Raw genomic sequence first — 17,700 nt, forward strand, 5'->3', positions numbered from 1 at the left:
AAACGCCATTTGATAATCCTGGAACCAAAGCACTTGTCTGTGAAGTTCTTCACACAGTCCGCTCCGAGCAGCTGTCCTGCGGCTCCCGACACCGGGCACCGTGGGACGGACGCGCCGGGCTGGCGACGCGGGGAGGCCGCACGCGGCAGGCAGCAGGGACGCGGAGCCGCGCCGGAGGGGGCCGGCCAGGCGGGCCGGCTGCGCCGCAGGGCCTCTCAGCCCCGCACCCAGCACCTGGCCAGCTGGTCCGGGGTCAGGTCCGCCGCAGTCACCGGCCCCTCAGCCCTCCTGCGCGCTCTGGTCGCGCCTGGGCGCCTGCAACCAAGCGCACTGCAGCCACCCTCTGCCCTCCCCGACCTGTGGGTGACCATCTTGGACGCGGTCACAGGTTAGTGTCCGTCCACGCGCACCGGAGAGCGGCAGGAACGACGCCGGGCCGGGGGCAAGGTGTCCCCGCGGAGGCCGGGCCGGCCGCGCGCCCCTGAGAACCAGGGTCAGCCCCCGGGAACACCAGCGGGACAAGCTCCCCACTCCCGCCATCCCCCCGGCCCACAGCCACGCTGGGCCACGGGACGTGGGCGGAGGGGGGGCGGAGGGAGGCCGACTCGGGGGTCGGAGGGAGGCCGGCTGGGGCGCCAGGCCACGGGCCAGCTGCGCGGCCCACGCGTGTGCCTGGGCATCCTGGGCTCCGGGTGCGCAGGGCTAGGGGACCCCAGAGGCCAGGCCTGAGGGGTGAGGGCTGGATACAGGGAGAGGGTGGTCCCCGAACCCGCCAGACGGTGAGGAGCCGGCAAGGCGAGCCTGAGCCGGGCGGGCGGCCCCGGCGTGGCATCCCCGGCGTGGCATCCCCGGCGTGGCATCCGGGTTACCGGGCCGAGCGCCTCGGGCCTGCAGCACCCCCCCCCCCACACACACACACAGCACGCGGGCTCGCCGCCCTCGGGGCCCGGGCCTCCTGCTGGAAAACCCCGGCGCTGGGCCGTGATGCTGCCATGCCCATCCGGAGCTTCGGTGCGTGGGACCCGGAGGGGAGCGAGGCGGGAGCGAGCCCCGGCTGGACGCACGCTCCCAGTCGCCAAAACTCGGGGAAGATAAGAACTGAGCCCGGCCTCCCTGTCCGCCCCGGGACCTCCCTGCGGCCCTGGGACGGGAGGCGCGGGGTCCCCCGGCCGAGGCCACACCTGCAGGGGCCGTGGGCACCGAGCCCCTGCCAGGCAGAGCACCGCGGCTTCCACGCCTGCGCCAGCCTCTGGCCAGGGCGGGCAGAGCGCGGCCACGCTGGCGCGCATGCGCATGCCGGGCTCCGGCGCCCAGCGCGCCCCGGCAGAGGCCGGGAAAGCCACAGGGTCCGACGAGGCCTACGGCGAGCTGCCCCCCCCCCCCCCGCGCCCCGCGCCCCGCGCCAGGGAGCCTGGTCTGCTCCTCAAAGGGCGCGGGCGCCGGAGCAGCAGCCCGCAACCATGCCCGCTGGACGTCGTTAGAAGGTTAGATGCGAGGGCACACGCGGGCCAGGAGAGGACGGGGCAGATTCCGGCCCAGGGCTCACAGGGCGCGGGGAAAGGGGGGCGCGGAGCAGGGGGCGCCCCTGCCGGCCCGGCCCGCCTCACAGCCCGTGGGGGCCTCACAGCCCGTGGGGGCGCTGCCTGAGGTGTCTCGGGAGAAAGGCGCGGCTCCAGAGACTGTCAGGGCCTTGATCCCCGAAAGCACAGCTGCACCCAGGAAGGCAGCGGCCCGGGCGGGCGGCGAGCCCACGGGGGAGGCCGGGGGGGGGGAGCCCGCGGAGGAGGGCGGGGGGGAGCCCGCGGGGGAGGCAGGGGGGAGCCCACGGGGGAGGCCGGGGGGGGGGGGGGGGAGCCCGCGGGGGAGGGCGGGGGGGAGCCCGCAGGGGAGGGCGGGGGGGGAGCCCGCGGGGAAGCGGGGAGCCTGCGGGGGAGGGCATTGGGGGAGCCCGCGGGGGAGGGCGGGGGGGAGCCCGCGGGGAGGGCAGGGCCGGGGCTCCGCGTGGCAGGCCCAGACACCCCGCGCAGGGCGGGGACGATTGTGGTCGCAAGTGGCATCAGCTTTTGAAAAATAAATAGAAATAAATATATTCCAAGCACCCTGGTCAGGGAAAATGGCAGAAAGATGGAGCCAGGGCCGCTGGGGAGGCCAGGGCCACGCCAGGCCCGGCGCAGGGCGGCCGGCTGGTTAGAAGGCACGCGTTAGAGGAAGCGTTTAAAGGAGGCAGCGAGGTCCGCGGCGCAGGCAGAAGGCCGGGCCTGCGCGCGGCGGCCCGCGGCGCCCGGGGGCAGCGGGGCCGGTCCCCGCCGGTCTCCGGTCCGGTCCCGACCTGTTCCCCCTCCAGGAACTTCCGGCCCCTCCCCGACGCAGCCCTGCATGGGCCTGGGCCGCCACCGTAGAAGAAAGTTAGTTTCCAGGGACCCGGGGAGGACGGGCGCGAGCGGTGACCGGCCGGGCGGTGGGCCAAAGGCCTTCCTGGCCTCGCTCCGGGTGGGCCCGGGCGCCCTGCGGCTGGAGGGCCCGGCTCTCTGGCAGTGGCACCAGCTGGACGTGCGGCTCAGCTGGCCCAGGACTTGCGGTTTTCAGGGTTCTTGGGCCTGTCCACCTTGGCCAGGGCAGCAGTCAGCGAGGCCAGGTTGGTGGTGGAGCCCGAGAGGGTGGCACTCCGGCGGGCCTCAGGGGCGCCCGGAGGCCGGGAGCTGCGCCTGCGCCCAGCGCCCGGGGCCCTGCGGACTCGGCTGGGCCGCACCAGCAGCCCGTAGCCCGGGTTACACTTGAAATACTGCTTCCCGCCGACCGAGCCGTCGTGCTTTCCTGCGGGGAGGGGAGGAGAGGACAGCGTCATGGAGGGCAGCGCATGCGCTGCCCCCCACACCCATCGACACCCTCCACACCCATCGGCACCCCCACACCCATCGGCACCCCCCACACCCATCGGCACCCCCACACCCATGGGCACCCCCCACACCCATCGGCACCCCCACACCCCGCGGCAAATCCGTGCGGGTGCAGGTGAGCGCACCAGAGGCCCAGGACTGGTGGCCCCATTTGGGAGGTGACAGATGGGGGGAGCACAGCAGGCCACCGGGGGGCGGGGCTGGCTCGTGTGCCCTCGCAGCTCCTGCCTTGCGCGTGCAAATGCGGAGACAGGGTGCGGCTGGCAGTCACTTTTCCTGACAGCAGCCAGGCCCACGCCGCGCCGCGCCAGCCACCATCCCGATGCAAAGGCGAAGGGGACGCTGCGGGCGCAGACAGCGCCACCCGGCACCCGGGGCGACAGGGGACAAGATCTAGAAGCACAAGTGCTCCGTGCATCTGCGCAGAGGCCCCAGTGACGTCTCTGCCCCGCGCCCCCACCCCCCGGGCCTCCAGCATGGCCGAAGCCCACTTTCGCAGCCCTCAAGTCCATCTCTCTGGACACTCCAGCTTCCGCTTCTCTCTCAGCTGCAGTCTGGGCTGTGGAGGCCCCACACCATGCAGGCCCGGTTCAGACCCAGCCCAGCCCTCCATGCATCCCACATGGCTGTCCGCACCTCAGGTCCGCCTGGGCGCACAGGCCCTCCCGAGTGCCCCTGGGCCTGCCCGCCTCCACTACCAGCTTCCTCTGGCCTGTTCTCATGGGCGCTCCTCCCCTCTGTCCTTTCTTCTGACTGGACTACAGCTCCGCATGCCCATGCCCAGCGCCGGGCCAGCCCGGGTCCTCTCCAGCCTGACGAGCTGAGACGTGCCCTGGACAGGCTTCCTGCACACTCGCTCTCCGTGTTCTGTTCTCTAAGACGTGGTAGGCTCCAACCCTCCCATGCTTTCTGCCTGGAATGACGCTCGCTGGCAGGACAGCGCCCCGGGAGCCTGCGGGCGCCCCCTCCAGACAGCCCCTGGGGCTCACACGGGCATGGTGGCCGGGATTCAGCCCTGTCCAACCATCCAGGTCCCCAGCATGCCTTCCTGCACTGTGTTCACACCCGTACACGGCATGCATGCAGGGGTGTTCCCCCCCCCCATCCCCTTGGCACATTATGTCCCCGGGAGGTGGCAGGAGTGCTGGGTTTGAACTCAGGGCCCTGCTCTTGATAGGTACCCCACCACTACACCCACACTTGTACCCCACATTTTATGTGCTTCATATTACTCAGAGGGTTTTTTGGGGGGGGGAGGGGGTTGGCTAGTCCTGGGGCTTCAACTCAAGGCCTAGGCACTGTCCCTGAGCTTCTTTTGCTCAAGACTAGCACTCTACTCCTTGAGCCACAGCTTTTTGGCTTTTTCTGTGTATGTGGTACTGGGGACTGGAACCCAGGGCTTCATGCATGCTAGGCAAGCGCTCCACCTCTAAGCCACCTTCCCAGCCCTGCCCTCCAAGTTTTATGTGCATGTTTGTTTACTTGGTTATTTTACCCCTTTAAAATAAAAGTTCAACTTAGATAAATGAGACTCTTTCATTCACCAAAATATCTTTGGAATCTAGACTATAAATGAGAACATGTTGTGTGCTGAGTTTTATGTCTTGTTGGGATGAATTACTCACTAATCTCCCTTTAAATCTTCTGAGTATAGATTGGCCTCAAACTCGAGACCTCAGACTCAAGGCCCAGACCTTTTAATTCCTCCACTCATCTGCAGACACAAACGCCTTCTGAATTTCCCTTTACACGTCAGGAGAAATGGCCTTAATTTCTTTTCCAGTCTATGCTACATTAATCTTCTAGAACTACTTCCACTGCAAGCTATTCCCTGCCAAATTATTTTCAAAAGCAGAGAGTGACTTCATAGCGCAGCACAAAGTCTGGTGACGCAGGGACAAAGCCGTCACCCTTGGAACTTGTCTGCAGCCAGTGGGGGGCCTGGCCAGCCTCGGGTCGGTGACACAAGCCAGGCTCAGGCCCAATGGTGCACCCCAAAAGAGCTCAGCTCCAACCCACCACCGAGCCATTTCCCCCGTCTAGCAGGCGTGGGCAGGCTGCCCCCGCAGGAAGGCTGGCACTTTGGCCTCAACTTGGAGGCCGAGCTCCTGCAGTGCCGTGTCCGGATGCGGACGTCCCGTGCCACAAGCACCCTGCCTGGCCCTGCACAGACCTGGAAGACTTGGGGCAAGTCCCGGCCCTCTCGCATGGCTGGGAGAAAGGTGAATGGTGAAGGCACTCCAATAACACGCCTCAAAATGATCAATACCACTCTGCGCAGGAAACTGGCCACCACACATATAACCTTCCGCAAATTCATCACCAAAAAGCCAGTGGACTTGTGGCTCAAAGTGGTAGAGAGCTAGCCTAGAGAAAAATCAGCCCAGGGACAGCACTCGGGCCCTGAGTTCAAGCCCCAGGATTGCAATAAACTATTAGAAAACTGGAAGTGGCGCTGTGGCTCAAGTGGTAGAGTGCTTGCCTTGAGCTGAAGAGCTGAGGGACAGCGCCCAGGCCTAGAGTTCAAGACCCACGACCGACCAAAAAAAAAGAAAACAAAGAAAACTGGAATGTTTGTTTTTGAAAGCTAGGCCAGCGATGTGGCTTGTAGTCCTAGCTACTTGGGAGGCAGAGACAGGAAATTTGCTCGAGCCCTGGAGCTCAAACGGCCCGGGCTGCCTAAGATTTCCTGAAAGTGCTGTTAAAGCCATCCCAAATCCAGAGCACCCCAAATTCAGAAACTGTCTCCTGAGAGCTGGGCACTGGTGGCTCACGCCTGTCATCCCAGCTACTCAGGAGGCTGACATCTGAGGATGGCGGTTCAAAGCCAGCAGGGGCAGGAAAGTCTGTGTACAGGTTCGTCTCCAATAAACACTGGCAGTGGGGCTGTGGCTCGTGGTGGGGCGCTCCCCTCGAGCCCGGAGGCTGGGGACAGCGCCCAGGCCCCGAGTTCAGGCCCCAGGACCTGGGAGGCCGTGGCGATGATTCCTACCTGAAGGCAGGTCCAGCTCCACGCCGACCCAGGTACCCTCCTGGAAGTCGGTGGGCCCGACGTAGCGCACGGTGCCCGTCTTGTTGGCGCCCACGACCACGTGCTCGCCCTCTCGGAGCCAGTCGGGGAGCTCGCCGGCCTCCTCGGAGTCGGAGCCCGCCTGGGGCCTCCCCAGGCCGGGCGCCTCGGGGGCCGGGGCCTCCCCGGGCCCGCCGCCCAGCATGCGGGAGAAGGACTTCAGCTCCGAGGTCCGCACCTTCTGGATCCTGAACGGGGAAGCGGGGGGCGCCGGGGGGCTCTGCCCGGGCGGCGGCGGGGCGGGCTCGGCGGCGGGGGCGTCGGGGCCCGGGGCCGGGGCGTCGGGCCCCAGCGCGTCCGACAGGGTGGCGGTGGACACGCTGTGGGAGAAGTAGCCGCTGGAGGCCTCGCTCAGCGGGCTGGGGGGGCCGTCGGCGGCCTCGGCGGCGGGCGCGGCGGGCGCCGGGGCCTCCACGGCCGCGCTGGGCCCCGGGCTGCCTCGCTGGGCCTAGGGCGGGAAGGAAGGAAGGAAAGCGCGGATGACAATGGCGGCCGGACTTGCGGTCTGGGGCCAGGATGACAGCCGGGCTCCGGGCCCGCCCGGGAGCTGCTGACAGGAGGCCCTGCCGGCAGCCGGTCCACCCCTGAACGACACACGCGCGCGGGCCCGCCCGCTTCCCGCCCCGTCCCGGGAGGCCCGCGGGCGCACGGAGGCCAGGCCGGGGCGGGCCCGGGCGGGCGGCACGGAGGCCAGGCCGGGGCGGGCGGCACGGAGGCCAGGCCGGGGCGGGCCCGGGCGGGCGGCACGGAGGCCAGGCCGGGGCGGGCCCGGGCGGGCGGCACGGAGGCCAGGCCGGGGCGGGCGGCACGGAGGCCAGGCCAGGCCGGGGCGGCACGGAGGCCAGGCCCGGGCGGGCGGCACGGAGGCCCCGTCCCGCGGGGAGGCGGAGAGGATCCCGGGCCTAGGGAGCGCTGCTCCAGCAAGGGCTCTGAGCGTCCTAGAAGGCCGGCAGCGCGAGCTGGAGCCCGGGCTGAGTCAGGGCCGGTCACTGCCATGACCGTCCTTCCGGAGGCCGGGTCAGGGCTGGGCACCCCTGGTCTGGGACACGGCAGTCAGGAAGCCCGCATGGCCGGGCAGAGGACAGACAGGTGAGGCCAAGCTCTCCAAGGGGATGGCCACAGAGGGGGGGGCGTGTGTGGAGGTGTGCACAGGCAGGGGAGGGGAGGGGGAGCATGTGTGGAGGTGTGCACAGGCAGGGGGAGGGGAGGGGTGCACGTGTGGAGGTGTGCACAGGCAGGGGAGGGGAGGGGACCACATGTGGAGGTGTGCACAGGTAGGGGGAGGGGGAGGGGAGCACGTGTGGAGGTGTGCACAGGCAGGGGAGGGGAGCACGTGTGGAGGTGTGCACAGGCAGGGGAGGGGGAGGGGAGCACGTGTGGAGGTGTGCACAGGTAGGGGGAGGGGGAGGGGAGCACGTGTGGAGGTGTGCACAGGCAGGGGAGGGGAGCACGTGTGGAGGTGTGCACAGGCAGGGGAGGGGGAGGGGAGCACGTGTGGAGGTGTGCACAGGCAGGGGAGGGAGGGGAGCACGTGTGGAGGTGTGCACAGGCAGGGGGAGGGGAGGGGTGCACGTGTGGAGGTGTGCACAGGCAGGGGAGGGGAGGGGAGCACATGTGGAGGTGTGCACAGGCAGGGGAGGGGAGGGGAGCACGTGTGGAGGTGTGCACAGGCAGGGGGAGGGGAGCAAGTGTGGAGGTGTGCACAGGCAGGGGGAGGGGAGGGGAGCACGTGTGGAGGTGTGCACAGGCAGGGGAGGGGAGGGGAGCATGTGTGGGGGTGTGCACAGGCAGGGGAGGGGAGGGGAGCACGTGTGGAGGTGTGCACAGGCAGGGGGAGGGGAGGGGAGCACGTGTGGAGGTGTGCACAGGCAGGGGGAGGGGGAGGGGAGCACGTGTGGAGGTGTGCACAGGCAGGGGAGCACGTGTGGAGGTGTGCACAGGCAGGGGAGGGGTGCACGTGTGGAGGTGTGCACAGGGGGAGGGGAGGGGGAGCACGTGTGGAGGTGTGCACAGGCAGGGGAGGGGAGCAAGTGTGGAGGTGTGCACAGGCAGGGGGAGGGGAGGGGAGCACGTGTGGAGGTGTGCACAGGCAGGGGAGGGGAGGGGAGCACGTGTGGAGGTGTGCACAGGAAGGGGAGGGGAGGGGACCACATGTGGAGGTGTGCACAGGTAGGGGGAGGGGAGGGGGAGCACGTGTGGAGGTGTGCACAGGCAGGGGGAGGGGAGCACGTGTGGAGGTGTGCACAGGCAGGGGAGGGGAGCACGTGTGGAGGTGTGCACAGGCAGGGGGAGGGGAGGGGAGCACGTGTGGAGGTGTACACAGGCAGGGGGAGGGGCAGGGGAGCACGTGTGGAGGTGTGCACAGGCAGGGGAGGGGAGCACGTGTGGAGGTGTGCACAGGCAGGGGAGGGGAGGGGTGCACATGTAGAGGTGTGCACAGGCAGGGGGAGGGGAGCACGTGTGGAGGTGTGCACAGGCAGGGGAGGGAGGGGAGCACGTGTGGAGGTGTGCACAGGCAGGGGGAGGGGAGCACATGTGGAGGTGTGCACAGGCAGGGGAGGGGAGGGGAGCACGTGTGGAGGTGTGCACAGGCAGGGGGAGGGGAGCACGTGTGGAGGTGTGCACAGGCAGGGGGAGGGGTGCACGTGCGGAGGTGTGCACAGGCAGGGGAGGGGAGGGGTGCACGTGTGGAGGTGTGCACAGGCAGGGGGAGGGGAGCACGTGTGGAGGTGTGCACAGGCAGGGGGAGGGGAGCACGTGCGGAGGTGTGCACAGGCAGGGGGAGGGGAGGGGAGCACGTGTGGAGGTGTGCACAGGCAGGGGGAGGGGAGGGGAGCACGTGTGGAGGTGTGCACAGGCAGGGGAGGGGAGGGGAGCACGTGTGGAGGTGTGCACAGGCAGGGGGAGGGGAGGGGAGCACGTGTGGAGGTGTGCACAGGCAGGGGGAGGGGAGCACGTGTGGAGGTGTGCACAGGCAGGGGGAGGGGAGCATGTGTGGAGGTGTGCACAGGCAGGGGGAGGGGAGCACGTGTGGAGGTGTGCACAGGCAGGGGGAGGGGAGGGGAGCATGTGTGGAGGTGTGCACAGGCAGGGGAGGGGAGGGGTGCACGTGTGGAGGTGTGCACAGGCAGGGGGAGGGGAGGGGTGCACATGTGGAGGTGTGCACAGGCAGGGGGAGGGGAGGGGTGCACATGTGGAGGTGTGCACAGGCAGGGGCAGGCCCTTGCTGTGGGCTAGGAGAGGGACGGGGAATGGGAGATTAGGCAGGAGGTAAAGGGGCTGCTCATGAAAAGAAGTGTTTCCCAATATTTACAGAAAAATTATTTATATTCCAGGAATGGTCATTTTCCATTTGAAATACAGGATTTATTTCAACTGGGAAACAGCTGAGATCTATAAGTCTCTTACAGTTACTTGGCTTAACTCAGTGGTTTGATAAATCATGTGTTTTTCCCGGGAACTGTCATTTATATTCCTGTTTCCAGAGGCCTCTATCCCCCACAAGGCAACTTTCAGGGGATGAAAGTAACGGCACCTCTTGAGATTAACAGCCCATTTTTGTGATGGATGTTTGGGAGGCAAAATTTATTCAATCCAATAGATCAATAACTGTCAACAGCATAAATAAGAGATTAGGCAACCCTTCAATCATTTTTCTTTAGCCACTTGAACCTGTTTTATTTGTTCTTTCCTATCTTAGTTTTTAGAGTAACTGACCATGAGGGGAAGCACACACAAAGAAAGACTGGGAAGCAACTATGGCCCTGACCTTTTCTCCTCTTCTGCCCTTGGCTGCTCAGAGTCAGGAAAGGAAGAGGCTGGAGCTCTGGCTTTATGGTGCTAGTGTCTTCCCTAGAGTCACTGGTGGAAGCAGGCAGGATGGGCTAAGGCTCTGCTGTACAGTGAGGAGACCACAGATGGCAGAAGCCTGGGCTGCCGCAGCCTCAGCCACTACCAACAGGCCTGAGCTGGAGTTGACAGGGCAGTGGAAACCTGGCTGGCATCAGTGAATTTTGGCCTTGTCATTAAAAAAGGCCATTCTAGGGTTAGAGTGTCTCAGGCCACAGACACACCTAGAAAGCAAAAAGCCCTGAGCTCAAATGAGAGGAGAGAGGAGAGAGACTTCCAGGAAAGTCCAGAGCTGAGGAGGTCACCGAGTTTACAGGGCCTCAGGAAGACCTGCTGGATGCCCAAGCAGTCTCTGCAGAATGACAGATGAGCTCCTGGGGAAGACGACGCCCAGCCCGGACCACAAGGACGCCGCGAGGACACCAGAGCGAAAGGACGCTCTAGAAAGGAGGGAATGCCTATAGGTGTGATGTTCTTTCACATTACTGAGGCTTTTTGTTGTTACGTTTTAATAAATAAAATTTCCCTATGAAGATACAGCATCGCCTAAGAGAATGGAGGCGCAGTGGGAGCAAACAGATTTGCTATTCATAAGACGAGAAGTGCCTTTTGATCGGCGGGGGATCATAAGAGACTATTTTCTCCCAGCTTAGCATTAGTCTTTTCACGCTGATATCATGAATCAGAATGAAATGTAAAACTGAGAATTAAGCAAACACTTAGAAGAAGGAGATTGTTCTGTTTATAGAACTCCCCTCTGCCTAGCAGTGGGCTACTAAAGCGCAGACTACATTAGCAGTCAAGCACCTCAAAGGTTAGCAATCATATGATTAACAGGTTGAAAATAGGCAAGTGTAACAAGGAGAATGTACAGGAGGAAGACAGTGACCTACATTGCAGTTCATTAGCAGCTTGGGAGCAGGGAGGGACAGAAGTGCAGGTGAAAGAGCCAGGGCTAGGGCCACCGCAGAGGCTGGGGCACCCCCCCCCCCCCGTGACTCACCTCGTCCATCCTGGTGGCCCGGGGATCTGGGGAGGCAGACTGCACCAGGACTCGCGGCATGGGCTGAGGAGACAAGTGGCCAGGTGAGGGACCCAGGGAGCATGGAGACATCCACGCAGGTTTATACTAGGCAGACAAGCATGGGCAGGATGCCACCACGTTCCCAACTCTCGAGAACTCCAACCCACCCCTGCCAGTCAGACGGCAGGTGCCAGGGCTCCACACCACACACTGAGCAAGGAACCCAGCAGGGCTCGCTCCCGGCCAGGGAGAGCTGCACACATCACTGATGCACGTGGAGTGCGCCCATCACAGATACACTGACCAAGAGCTCTACTGGGTGCAAGGACAGACGCCTGCCTGGAGGAGGAGTGGGGACAGGAAGGATCAGGAAGAAGAGATGAGGAAGATCCAGAAAGGAAGCAGAAAGGCCATCTTGCAGCTGGGTGCAGCTGAGATGCAGTCAAGGCAACGTGGCTTCCCGGGAGAGGGAGGGAAGGAGGCTGGCGGCTGTGCTACAGGACAGAGCCAGTGAGGGTGGTCCCAGCTGTCCAGGAATAACGTAACTAGGGAGCAAGAAGTCATCAGCTTCCAGAGCAAACAAAGCAGAAGATGGATGAAAACCAGAAAGCCTGGCAGGGGAATGCAATGCAAACTGATTGGAATACTGGAAGTCCACGGAGTTAACACAGTCACGAGATTCCCAGCATGGCGCTAGAGCATGAATGGATGGATGGAGCCGCGTCCCCGGACACATCCTCCAAGGAACACTGAGGGAAAACCACAGGAGCTAGAGCAGGGAATAGGAAGTCAGAAAGCCAAAATTCATTTTGTTGTCACTGGGTTTAAACAGGGTCAGATACAGATCAGATGACTGGACTGTCTGGAAGAAGCGGGAAGCTGCCTTCCTACCTCAGTAGCTCACAGACTCGAGTTCCCCCCAGGTCCTGTCCTGATGCTCCGTGAAGAAGCCCAGCACAGCCAGGGCCACCAGGCCTCCAAAGGTCCAGAGCCTCACACCTCGTACCATGCCCACACGGAGTCAGGAAGGCCCAGAGATGGCAGACTGGTGCCGGGGAGAGGAGGGTATTAACCCAGTAACCAAAATGAAGGAACCATTCATGAATCATAGAACACGAGTGTCAAAGAGAGGATTCTGCAGAGAAAGCAATCACAAATGGAACCATCCGAAATACCTCCTGAGTGGAGCAACTGTATTTTGAGGCCAGCTAAAGCAGCATGGCGGTGTGAGGCATTGTGCATCTGCTACTTTACCTGGAGAAGACAGTCCTAGTGAGGAGAGCTGCACCCCCCTCCCCCATCCAGCCCTGGGCATGGCTGTGTGACGTCACAGGCAATCGAGAGCAGCCCGAGCCACTAAGGAGGCAGTGATGAGGATGCTCTACAAGATGAAGCTTTAGGAAGGGGACGTGCCCGCGTGCATGCGTGTGTGTGCGTGCGTGTGTGCACGCACACGAGTGCATGGCCATGCACTCATGCATGCCGGGTTGGGGTGCCTGGACCTTCCATGGCACTGGCTGTATGAACTCAGCCATCTTTAGAAGGATTCAGGTCCATCTGCCAAGTGCGCCGGAGCCTACACGGCGCACTTCTCCTTCACCCAGAAAAGCACAAGTCTGCAAATGCTATTGTTTGCATGTGAATGCTTTTCCATATCCCTGTGCAGGTGTCGCCTCTATTTCAGGAGCTTGTAACATTTCACATTCTAAGTTCATTAATCCTGTGACACATCTGGTAACTATTAATAAAGTGATGCAAAGCGTTTTGCAGCTATAAATATTAGGGAGACATCTCCTGAGGCAAGTGAGTGCAAGTGTAAGTGTCAACGTTTCACACGAGACACCGGTCTCCAGAGCCTTCACCCACTCTACTCCAATGCGCTCAGCCTGGGGTGGGTTCATGACAGAGAGGGGAAGGACCATGGGCTTCCACGTCTACCACATAGACAAGCAGGTGGGTGCACAACCAACTGGAATGTTTCAGGGAGGTGGTGTGGCGGTCACTTACCATTTGTTACCTATGGCTTTCACACAGCACAAGAATGCTGGGGAAAGGACGAGAATCTCCTCACTTGGCAAGGAGCTTTTCCGGAACCTCACCTGCCTACAAGAACAAACTCCTACCCCGCAGCACAAGGGTACACCTGCCCTGCCCATCACTGGGCACCGTGACCCACCCCTGCCCACACCGCCTTCTAGGCCCTGCCCACCAGGCCTCCAGGAACCCTGCGTTGGTGAACCCCAGCTTTAGCAGGGCAGGTAACCGAAGAAGAGACATTGGTCAAAGGAAGCAATAATCACTTTCCTCCTCGAGAGATTGGGAGGATTGTGGCTGCCCTCCAAGTGCAAAGCCCTCCGTTCAGATGCCCACACCAAATAGACTTTCCTCAACATTAAGCTTGCTTTTTGGTGGCCAGTCCTGGGCCTTTAACTCTGGGCCTGGGCGCTGTCCCTGAGCTTCTTTTGCTCAAGGTTAGCACTCTATCACTTGAGCCACTGCGCCACTTCTGGCCTTTTCTGTGATGAATTGGAGATAAGAGTCTCACAGACGTTCCTGCCCAGGCTGGCTTTGAACCATGAACCTCAGATCTCAGCCTCTGAGTAGCTAGGATTACAGGCATGAGCTAGCAGCGCTCAGCAACACAAACTTTTCTAATGCATTATTTTCTTGTTTAAAATAAACTTTTCTGGGCTGAGGGTGTGTTCAAATGGTAATATGCCAGCCAGCAAGCTGAATGTGCCCTAGGCCTTAGGTTCAAAGCCCATGATCGAAAAACAAAACCAAAATAAACTCTTCAATGTCATTTTAATGATGTCTAAATTAATATAATCTTAAAATACAAACTAATGATTTAAATCCAAGTACAGAAAATGATTGTAATTATGATGAGGTTTGAACTCAGGGAATCTCAGAGGCTAGGCAGGCACACCAATGCTGAGCCATGCTCTGGCCCTTTGTTGCTTGGTTAATTTTGAGACAGGCTCTCCCTTCTTGCCCAGATGCACACAAGGACCATGATCCACTTTAGGCATCCAGGATGAAAGACATGTGGCTTCACATAGCGCAAGAGTGCTGGGGAAAGGACTAGAATTTTCCACTGAGATGGCATCGCACAGACTTTTGCCCGAGCTGTCCTGGAATGGAAATTGTCCCTGTCGCGGTTTCCCACATAGCTGGCTGACAGGCCTCAGCCCTGAACGCCCGAAGTGCCATGCTCCAGAGCCCAGCCTCCCGATGGCCAGGGCCAGGGCACTATCCACGACCACCGAGCCTAGAACATTAATTTTGTGACAAGAACTAGGCTCTCATTTTCTTGATGCCAAGTGTGAACAACTTAAACAATAAAAGCAAGATGCAGTGCGTGCAACAAAACACTTGTTAATTTTCAAATGTTCTGATAAAAGTAGCACAAGATGGATTTCCATCCATCATATATAATTACCAGAAGCTCAAGACTCAGCAATAACCTAATCAATAGAAATGTTGTTTTGTTTTGTTTTTAAAGGTTATGATTATCGCCTGGAAGGGAAAAGAGCAGGGGGTGGCGGATCAGGGACGTGGCTGAGGAAAGGCCCGCCAGACCCAGCGTGGTGTAATGTGCGCAGTGGATCCCGGCCTGCCCAGGCCCTGCACCCCCCGTGAGCTTAGAAACAGAGTTTACATTCATAATATTGGAAACAAATCCAAAGGACCTATGACACGTGAAAACAGTAAAATTCAAATTCTGCAGTATAAACCAAGTTTTACTAGGGCACACTCAGACTCACTAGCTTAATATCCTCTCTGTTGGTTCTGACTAAGATTGCCCATCCTGCCCATCCCCAAACAAGAGAGCAATCCTGTCTCTGGAGTGGAGAGTGCACACTGCCCACTCCAAGAGGTGACCAGCCACAGCAGCCACGCCCACCCTCTGCCGCACAGCGGGCGTCTGAGTGCTAGAGTCAATCGCTGATGCAATTCATCGTTTTTCAGATTGGCTGCTACGTTTGCCAACTTGGTATCTCTGAGTATAGGGCAAAGCTAGACAGCAAAATAATATTTTTGGAAACCTAGTAAGGTTAAGTCTCCCAACAGTGGCAAGAGCTGAAAATTCGTTATTAAAGGAACTGAAGTCCAAATTTAATTTTCTTTTCCTGTGGTACTGAAGTTTGAACTCAGGGCCTCACTCTGAGTAGGCAAAGATTCTATCACTTGTACCACTCCCCCAAGTCCTTTCTCTCTTCTTTTTCAGGTTGGTCTCCTGTTCTTCTCAGGGGCTGGTTAACATGCTCCTCCCTCAACATCTGACTTACTGGTTGAGATGGGGTTTTCCTTATTTTTTACCCAAGCTGGCCTTCAACCACAGTCTTCCAGATCTTTGCATCCCAAGTAACTGAGATTATAGATATGAACACTACCCTAACCCAAATCCTCCTTTCACTCAGGTTGTTTTTCCTGATTCAAAGAGGGGGTAACAAGTTCGACATATAACTGTAATCCCTCTCTATATCACCTTAGCAATAAAATTAAGTTTTTTTTAAAGGAAGAAAGTATCTATACAAAACTATTTCCTTCCTACTAAGCAGCCAGGTTGCTAAGCAGATTAGCTACCAGATGTACAAATTGCTGATAGACACTTAAGTGATAAAGAAAAGTGTTTAAAACAGGAAGCTTACCCAGCCTTTTTTTTTTTTTAATCAAGAAAGCAAAGGCTTACTGCACAGGCCTGCTCAGACTTCTCTATTAATTCCTAACAAAGGAATGTAACATCTCACATTCTCAGTTAGCCAGTTAGTACTGGCAACATGAAATCCCAGGGGAAATGCCCACCTGCATTCTCTCTTAAATAACCTGAATGATTAGGGAAGATGGTAGGCTCAAACACCTGCCTCATTTTAGCTAGGTAAGGTGCTGCACTCTTATTCAAGAGGAAGGCATGCATTTACACAGCTCATTTCACCAAGGAAGACCAGACAGGGTACTGGGAAGAACACAGATTATGGTGTTCCCGCACTTCCTAGAAGAAAGTCACATAAGGAAAGATGGCCGGCACAGGAGCATCTTCCCAACTGTGCTGACTCTGCCACGCGGAGGCTCTGCCGGCCCCCCTGAGGCCCGCTGCAGCAGAAGGGTGCCCTGTAGTGGACAGGGCCACCTACCCCGGTGCAGACACACACAGAAACTGAAACAGGCTTTTGATGGTAGAAATTCAACCTGACCATTAACTTTAATTCCCCAGGTTAATCAATGATACCACTTGGAAGCCCAGACTTAAGCACATAAAGAGCTTCATCTGAGCACAGGCTTCCAGATAGAGGGAAAAAAAAAACCTAGCATGCCAATTAATTCAATCTAACTAATTAGAGCGCAGGAAGTTCTTTCAATTATTTTTTTTGTGCTGTCTGAGAAACACACTTGAATATGAGTGCAGATTTCATTAATTGCAGTTCATTATTTTCCAGATTCGTTTCTAAACTTGCATCAGAAGGTCAAAGACAGCAATTTTGTCAGCTGCCACCTCTTTCTGTGCAGTGTCTTTGCATTTCTGGAACTCAGACAGGAATTGATTACAAAAGAACTAATCTCATAAAAAACGAGAAATGTAAAGTCTTTATGAATATGCTTGAACCAAGACTTTGTAAGTTATGACAGTCGTTGTTTCTCAAAGAAGAAAGTGTTAACTTCCAGCTTACAAGAGGAGGTCGAGGATCCTTTCCAATCCTCCCATACACAACCTAGGCCGGAGGAACAGCAGCCGTGGGCCTGAGATGCCAGCAGTCCCCAAGACCAGGCTCACCGTGGCTCACCTTTCCAGCAGTGTGACCCTCAAGGGAGGGCAGGAACTGAGCATTCCTTCAGAAAATGTCAAGGACACTCTGATTACAAGTGCCTCTGATAATAATCACTCCCTCAGCTCACAACTTCTGCTTCCTCTCCTCCACCGTCTGCCAATGGAAATGTGAGGGGGGCTGGTGGGGAGGACCCACCTCCACTAAGCGCATCCCTGGGCTGGTCACATTCCCCAAATGTCCTGCTTCTCAACACCAGAGGCGAGAGGAGCCCACGCTGTCCCTCCGCCATGGCTCGCACTCCACGCTCTCAGCCTCTGCTCCTTCCCGTCCCGGTCTCCAACTCCGCACTGCGCCCCTGGAACCCATCCTCTGTGGAAGCCCAAACTGTAGACGTGGACTCCAACCTTCCTCAGGAAGCACGTCTCTGAAATCACCCCCACTTAAGTCACTGGTTTCCAGAACAGTAGTGCAGTCCTCTAGGTGCTGTCTGATGGCACCACACAGAACCCAGGCGGGAAAGAGACTGAGACACACACAAAGGAAGTTATTTTAACTTCTTTCATGAGTGAGCATGGCTTTTGATGGTGAAGGGGAAGGCCGGGGAAGGGGAGATGGAGGGGCATGTCGCCGCCCAGGCCCGTGGGTTTCGAGGCGCTCTCTCGTGCGCTTCCAAACCAGTTGGTTTGTGTTTTGATTGTAGGGCTGTTTCACATCATGAACCCCGAGGGCCGCTGCCATCTATTCACTGTCAGCATCTCACGTGGCCCCAGAGCACTGACAACAGTTCCTACACTCTAGACTTGATACAGATTCCTTTTAGGCAAATACACCAATTTGTCTTTCTCCCGATTCTACCTTTAATGTTGTTCTAAACATCTAAATTGATTGTGCTTATTTAGTAATCGTCTGTGTGTGCCCTGGCTGCAGAGACAGGATCAAAACGCAGAGGGAGCCTCAGGGTGTGTCTGTGCTAGTCTCTCTTAGCTGCTTCTAAGCGGCATCCCATTAAATGCTTGCACAGAGTGAAGGCAAAGCCAGGCAGCCAGCGGGGCTGCCCAGCAGTGGTCATGGGGTTCACACTGGCCTAGG

The 17,700-nt window shown here is 59.2% G+C and overlaps 1 protein-coding gene across 1 annotated transcript in view; it reads right to left on the minus strand.

Moving 5' to 3' along the window:
* Window positions 1-1,999: 1,999 nt before the first annotated feature.
* Kif13b (kinesin family member 13B) overlaps window positions 2,000-17,700 on the minus strand; it is a 139,616-nt gene continuing 123,915 nt past the window's right edge. The window contains exons 38-40 of the mRNA XM_042699859.1: window positions 10,820-10,882; window positions 5,890-6,415; window positions 2,000-2,814 (exon numbers count right to left, since the gene is read on the minus strand). Of these exons, the coding sequence (XP_042555793.1) occupies window positions 2,558-2,814; window positions 5,890-6,415; window positions 10,820-10,882 (846 nt within the window). The 3' untranslated portion in view covers window positions 2,000-2,557. The remainder of the gene's footprint in view (window positions 2,815-5,889; window positions 6,416-10,819; window positions 10,883-17,700) is intronic.

Source organism: Dipodomys spectabilis, unplaced genomic scaffold, assembly GCF_019054845.1.
Source record: "Dipodomys spectabilis isolate Male_0828 unplaced genomic scaffold, ASM1905484v1 ptg000263l, whole genome shotgun sequence".
Classification (NCBI taxonomy): domain Eukaryota; kingdom Metazoa; phylum Chordata; class Mammalia; order Rodentia; family Heteromyidae; genus Dipodomys; species Dipodomys spectabilis.